Below are 6,920 nucleotides of genomic sequence, written 5' to 3' on the forward strand. Positions count from 1 at the left end.
GGGGTCGTCACATGTGGTTGCCGCTCCTTCGTCGAATCCGCCGGCTGCACCATTCTCAACCCCGCCGCCTCTGCTCACTCTAGGCCGCCGTGCGTCTCGTTGTGAAAGCGAAACTACTTTGTTTGGTCTTCCAAAAGAGGACACGACTACAAATCAGTGGTTAAGTTGTATTTACAACACTGTTCCAGAACAGTTTAACCCAAATATCCAGATGTGTGCAGCACATTTTATGGAGGACTGTTTCCTGATCCTGGAAGAGTAGACTACAATGCCGGCAGTTCTGACTCACAGACTGTAAGTACGTTTTCATTTAAAGGATTTGCCACTGATGATTCAAACGCGAGTTTTGGGCAGTGTAGAGTAGCGTTTGTAGTTTGTCATTTCTCAGATCACAAATGCAGACATGGTTTTATGTTTACACGGCACGATGCAACGCAACGCATAAAAAGACAGTATAAGTCATTATAATCAGTAATCATGTCCCCACTGGATGCAACAAATGCCTCGTTTATAATGGGGTTTCATGTTTTTTGTTTCGTCGCTCCGGCTGGGACACGACATCAACAGTATGGTGAGGGGCGTAACATTTCTGTCACACGCTTGAGGTATTCAGCCAATCAGAGCACACCTCGCTTTTCAGACAGATGAGCTTTGTAAAAATCTACGCGTTTCAAAAAGGCGGGGCATAGAGGAGAAACAATAATGTACAATATGTGGAAAATAATGTTTTTTTTACTTTAAACCGCATAAACACATTTCATTACACCAAATACACAAAATAATGTTCTTTTTAGCAGCATCATATGGCCCCTTTAATGGTAACCAACAAAATATGTTAAATAAATGTTAAGTAAACCTACTGTATCTGAAAAATTTGTTTAATTTGTATCTCTTTCGTATTTGTCTTATTTTGCTTATTTTTCAAAAATTATAATTTATATATATTATATATGAACAACTATAATTTTTTTATAAGTTGCTCCCTTTTCACTACTGTTAAAGGGATAGTTCACCCAAAAATTAAAATTGTCTCGCTCCAGCTCCCCCAGAGGTAGCAACTTCCATTGCAGAACCTCTTATGGTTGTGACGTCTGCTTCAGCTCCTCCCGAGACAGCAGAGGCACTCATCCCCAAGCTCTTGGTGTTCCCTGTCACCTCTTTTCCGACCATGGACACCATCTTTGAACTCTCCCTGTTTCCTGATGCCTATGTTACAGCCGCAAGTGCAGTTTCAAAACATTCTGTGTCTATTGAAACTCCTGTTACTACTGCTCCTCCAGAGGAGGTGGCACTCACTGCAGAACCTCTAGAGGTGGCGGCAGTGTCCGTTTCAGCTACCCTCAAGGCATTGACACTCACTTATAAACTCTTTGCCTCTCCAGCCACAGCCAAGGAGGCCATTCCTGAAACCTGTTATTGTCCTGTCATGGCCAAAGAAGGCCGTCTGTGAACTCTTTGCCTGTCCTGTCATGGCTATGGAGGCCATCTGTGAACTCTCTGCCTGTCCTGTTATGGTCAAGGAGACCGTCTATGAACTCTCAGTCTGTCCTGTCATGACCAAGGAGGCCATCTTTGAGCTCTCTGCCTGTCCTGTCACGGTCAGGGAGACCGTCTATGAACTCTCAGTCTGTCCTGTCATGACCAAGGAGGCTGTCTTTGAACTCTCTGCCTGTCCTGTCACGGTCAAAAGGGCTGTCCCTAAACTCTCTGCTCGCCCTGTTACGGCCAAAGATGCCATTTCTGAACTGTCTGCCGGTCCTGTTATTGCCACCTAGGCCATTGTTAACCTCTCTGTGCTCTTTGTTCCAGTTCTGCCTGATCCGCCTTGGTGGTCTCCTGCACCATCAGCTCCACTGAAATGGTCTTCAGCCCAATCAGCTCCATGCTGGTGCTCATCTGCTCCACCGTTGGGATGTTCGGTTCTATCTTCTCTGCTGTGGTGGTCTTCCGCTCCACTCTGGTGATCATCTGCTCCACCATGGGGATCTTCAGACCCATCTTCTATGTTGAGGTGGTCTTGTGCTCTGCCCTGGTGCTCTTCAGTTCCTCCTGCTCTGTCCTGGTGCTCCTCAGCTCGATCCTGGTGGTCTTCGGCTCTGGCTGCTCCGCCCTGGTGGTCTTCCGTTCCACCCCGGTGTTTTTCAGCTCTGCCCTGATGTTCTGCAGCTCTGCCTGCTCCATTTTGGTGGTCTTCAGCTCCACTCTGGTGGCCCTCTGTTCCACCATGGTGCTCTTCAGCTCCGCCTGCTCCACCCTGGTGGTCTTCAGCTCCATTAGCTCTGCCTACACCGCCCTGGCTCCCGGCTCCGCCTTGGCTCTCTGCTCCGCTGGCTCTGCCTTGACTTCCTGTTCCTCCCTGTCCTCATGGACAATTATGCTTAAAAATTACTTTTACAGAACATACTTAGTCTGCATAAATGCAAAAAAAAAAAACACTATTAAAGATCAATTTCCAAAAGCACAAACATAAAATAACATGTGAAGTTGTAAAGTAGTAATTACAGTACAGTATAGTGTATTTGCAGTTTGTAAAATTAAATTAAAATGTAAATGTAAAATATACACAGTTAAATACGTTTTATTCTTTTAATTAATTAATTATTTTTTTCTTTTTTTTATTTCTTACCAGATTTCTTAAATGAAATTGGAAACATTCACATTTTCCATAATCTAAACTATGTATTTTTTATTGACACAGAAATCGCTTCCATCCTTGACTGAGCAGATTCAAACTAGGCTACTCAATGTGCAACGAGACCTTAAAAACTATGAGCAGGGTCCACCTCTGGAAGAAGAGATGATGGGACCTTTTCTCAGTGAGGTAAGAGCTCTGAGAGTAGATCACCATAAATGTTATCTATCCAGAAATAATGTTATTGCATTTAAAATGTGTCATCATCTTATATAGATTATCTTGGAGTTCAGTGATCAAATAAATGAATTGAGTAGAACAGGACATTCAAAAGACAAAAACATTTACATAAGCCTACGTCCTGTATTCAAGAAATGGGACATCTACCTAAGAAGCACTGAAGTATCATGTGAGTCAAGATATGTAAACATGTAAAACTATTTGTTCCTAGTAGGACTATACCTTAACCTCACACTTTCTTATCATCATTACAAATGTAGTCAAAGCAAGAGTGACAGAAATGATAGAAAAGTATAATGAGATCCATCGGGGCAGAGAATTGCTAACATTCAGTGAGTTCTGTGAATATGAATGTGTCATCCAAAACCATGTGGCAGCCCTTCAAGAGCCAGCTATGGCAACACTGAAAGATGTACGAGGTACAGTGTCTTTTATTTTTATTGTTTTGTAATTTATTGACAAGTATAGAAATGAGATAACATTTATTATGTCCCATTCAAAATAATCTACAGCATACAGAAAAAACATTCTTTCTTTCCTTTTCAAAAAAAAAAAAAAGCCTAAGTATTGCTTTAAATTAAAACACTTTCCTTCATGTCAAACTAACATTTTATTTTCAGAGATTGTTCAGAATGTGTTCAGGGAGGTATGTTATTTGTCTTTTGACCAGTACCCTCCAATGAGATACATTGTCTCTGTAAGTAAAACGACTAACAACTAATACTATTCACCCAATTATTATTATTATTAGTATTATTATTATTATTATTGTAATTTTTCATGTATTACCTTGTATTCCTCAGAACATGGTTAATGACATTCAGACAAAGCAAGAGGCTAAAGCAGAGAAAAGAATTAAAGAGTTCATTAATATGGAGAAACTGGTCTTTACTCAGGACAAGGTATTACAACAGAAACTCAATGACTCTGACATCCCTCAAAAGACTGGGATAGAAACAAGTGACAAGAATCACTATGATGATGATGACACAATATTTAATTCAAAAGGCTGTGCATTGCTGGATACGAGAAATCTTGTACCAGAGAAACTGGTTCTCTATTATGAGGTGGGTATACCATATCATAAAATTATTTAAAATGTTTTTTTGTTTTTTTTAAAATTGTAAATACTATGGATTATGAGGAACCCCAAAATGTGGCAGTAAAAAGTATATTTATACTGTAATGTTGCATGATGAAATGCTGGCAGAGACGTGGATCTATGTGCCGGAGATTTAATAAAAGTAACAAACAATTTAACAACCAGGAAAAACGGGAACAAAAAAACAGGCAAACAGAACAACCATTTCATTAGACAACTGACAAGGCAGGGGTGTGGTTAATGAATTGCTATGACGGCTAAAGGCCCTGATATATTTCAAGCGAAATCGAAGAGCGAACTGATGTGACGTCATTTAGAACAAAATCCTGCCAAAACAAAGTTCGTTTTGTCTTCTTTTTGGGAGTTTGAAACGGCTTGCCAATGCTAACTTTCCAGAAAAGTTTGTTGTGGCTGCAAAACACCTTCGTACTACCATTGATCCATGACGATTACGTCATGCTGAGGCTCCGCCATCTTTCATGTGGCACTCTTATCTGGGTTCATTTCATCTGTCGAGTCCTTGGAGGTGACATGTTCGCATAGTAGTGATGGGAAGTTTGAATCATTTTACTGACTCGGATCTTTGAATCTCGTTCAGTAAAATGAATGAATCCTTTTTCGAAAGTCATTTTGTTAATTTCGTTCATTTCAGCAGAATATAGTTAAAATGTTACGTGTTAATATCCAAAATCCCCAACACATCTATTTACTCAAACATTGATCACACTATATAAACTATAATGCAACCAAGACCAAATTATAAGAAACAGAAATGATTAATTAATTGCTTACCTGGCTGTGCAGTCTGTTAGTTCACCTCACCTCACGAGTCTACAGGTCATTCAATCTTTTGTCATGTCACATCCCTGTAAGGAAAGCTATGCAGTCTTTACAGGAAAGATAAATGATTATTCATCTCCCAAGTCTTCAGGTTCGAGTCATTCGTTCATCACGTGACAGCCACAGACTAGGGTATGCAGTGTGTACCGGAAAGAGAATTGATGAGTTCTCCTTTCGAGTCCTCGGGTTCGAGTCATTTGTTCATCACGTGACAGCCCCATAGGCATAAGGCTATGCAGTTTGTACCGGAAAGAGAAATTATTAGTTCATCTCCCGAGTCTTTGGGTCCGAGTCGTTCGTTCTTTTGTCACGTGACTGCTTCCTGGATCAATATCTTGTAATGTGTTATATTTAGGAATTATTAAAGTGTTTTTCCCCACCATACGGATAACGTTTAAAGCATTAACCAATCTTTTATTACCACATTCATTATGGAAAAGAAATTAATAAATTTATCAATTGTAAGAAATAAAAAGCTATAAAGCTCAAATAAAATTTGAGACCAGAAAAATTACATAACTGTAAAAAACAAACTACGCGCTTGTTTGTAAGGAAGATTGGGAATTATTAACTAATTTCTATTATTTCCATTGCTTCTTTCACGTCACGTGACAAAATAATTAACGACTCGTACCCGAAGACTCAGGAGATGAACTAATCATGTCTCTTTCCGGTACGGACTGCATAGCCTATAGTCCACTGATTTTCAAAGTGTGGTACATCACTGACTTGAATATAAATTAATGTTAAAACAGTGTTTCCCAGCCACTGTTGTCGGGTGTGCCATGGAAAATTATCAAAAACTTCCTTATCTCTATTATATTTCGTTATTATTTTAAATCAGTGCTATTGGTTATTGTTATGTCGGTTTGTGGGTTTTACAAATATTTAACCAATGAAAAGCATTCAAAAGAGCTTGTGACTAAACCTCGTAATGCCATTGGATCCTCAAATTGTCAGTCAAACCTCATAACTCCACCCGCCTCCATGTTTTTATACAATTTCACGCAGTTTGAAGACAGATGTATACTTCTTCACAATGCAAGGGTAAATAAAGAACTGATGTTTGAATAAGTACAGCGTTTCCTTTACTCAAGAAATGCTGTCTATACAATCAACTTTATAACCTGCAAACTGGTGAAAATGTGATGCTATTAATTTACTGCCTCAGAGGCGGCCGTTCTAATGATGGACAAAACACAGATCTCTGTCACTCGCTCATCAAAAACCTCAATAACAATAATAAATATTCTTATTAGGAATAAAACTGCCTCATTTTTTAACTGTGCATTGCTGTAGCTGAATAATTTGGCCTACTACGCTACTCTATTTTAATGTTGGTCATTATGGTGGTACTTGGAGAGCCAAATATTTTCTGATGTGGTACTTGGTGTAAAAAGTTTGAGAACCACTGTTCTGTGGTTTCACTGTTTCCTGTACAGAACCTATTGGATGTTGCGCATGCGCGGTCAACACGAAATGAACGAATCCCTCGCTGAGACAACTCGACATTCCCGAGTCATATTAAAGATTCGTTCAAAATGAACAAATCATTCAAGAACGACCCATCACTATCGCGTAGTGGATAGCCGCTTTATAGAAGCAAATTAAGTGTTGCTTTTGATGAAATGAGACACTGACACTGTTTTTCATGTTTGTTTAATCCTGCTGATTGCTTTTAAACAATATATTGAATAAAGTGCCATGTAAATACACGTGACGTGACTTCATGGGAGTGCTAATTTGCAGAGCTCATGCAAACATACCCATGTTGCTATGAACAGATGCTTTTTATAAACAAAAATGCTTGCTGTTTTCTAAATTTTTTATGTTTATTTTGTTACTGAGAGGAAAGCTTGCAGCACATATTTAAATATTCATATAAACGTTGCTTTCATCAGAGAGGGCGGCGGCGGGATGTTTAATAACAGTACCTCTGCTCACGTATTCCCAGTGGTGTATAAAGTACCTGAAAGCCATACTCAAGTAAAAGTACTTCTTTTACCGGAAAATTATTTTGGTAGAAGTTGAAGTCACTGTTTAGAATATTACTTGAGTAAAAGTCTTAAAGTATGTGATATTTATTGTACTTAAATATGAACAGAA

At 39.1% G+C, this 6,920-nt stretch overlaps 1 protein-coding gene across 1 annotated transcript in view; it reads left to right on the plus strand.

The window, feature by feature from the left end:
* LOC107567377 (interferon-induced GTP-binding protein Mx1-like) overlaps positions 1–6,920 on the plus strand; it is a 26,277-nt gene that overhangs the window by 13,453 nt on the left and 5,904 nt on the right. Inside the window, exons 8-12 of the mRNA XM_016253065.1 lie at positions 2,699–2,821; positions 2,909–3,041; positions 3,133–3,291; positions 3,493–3,569; positions 3,676–3,939. Coding sequence (XP_016108551.1) covers positions 2,699–2,821; positions 2,909–3,041; positions 3,133–3,291; positions 3,493–3,569; positions 3,676–3,939 — 756 coding nt within the window. The remainder of the gene's footprint in view (positions 1–2,698; positions 2,822–2,908; positions 3,042–3,132; positions 3,292–3,492; positions 3,570–3,675; positions 3,940–6,920) is intronic.

Source organism: Sinocyclocheilus grahami, unplaced genomic scaffold (assembly GCF_001515645.1).
Source record: "Sinocyclocheilus grahami isolate Dianchi unplaced genomic scaffold, SAMN03320097.WGS_v1.1 scaffold1152.1, whole genome shotgun sequence".
NCBI lineage: Eukaryota > Metazoa > Chordata > Actinopteri > Cypriniformes > Cyprinidae > Sinocyclocheilus > Sinocyclocheilus grahami.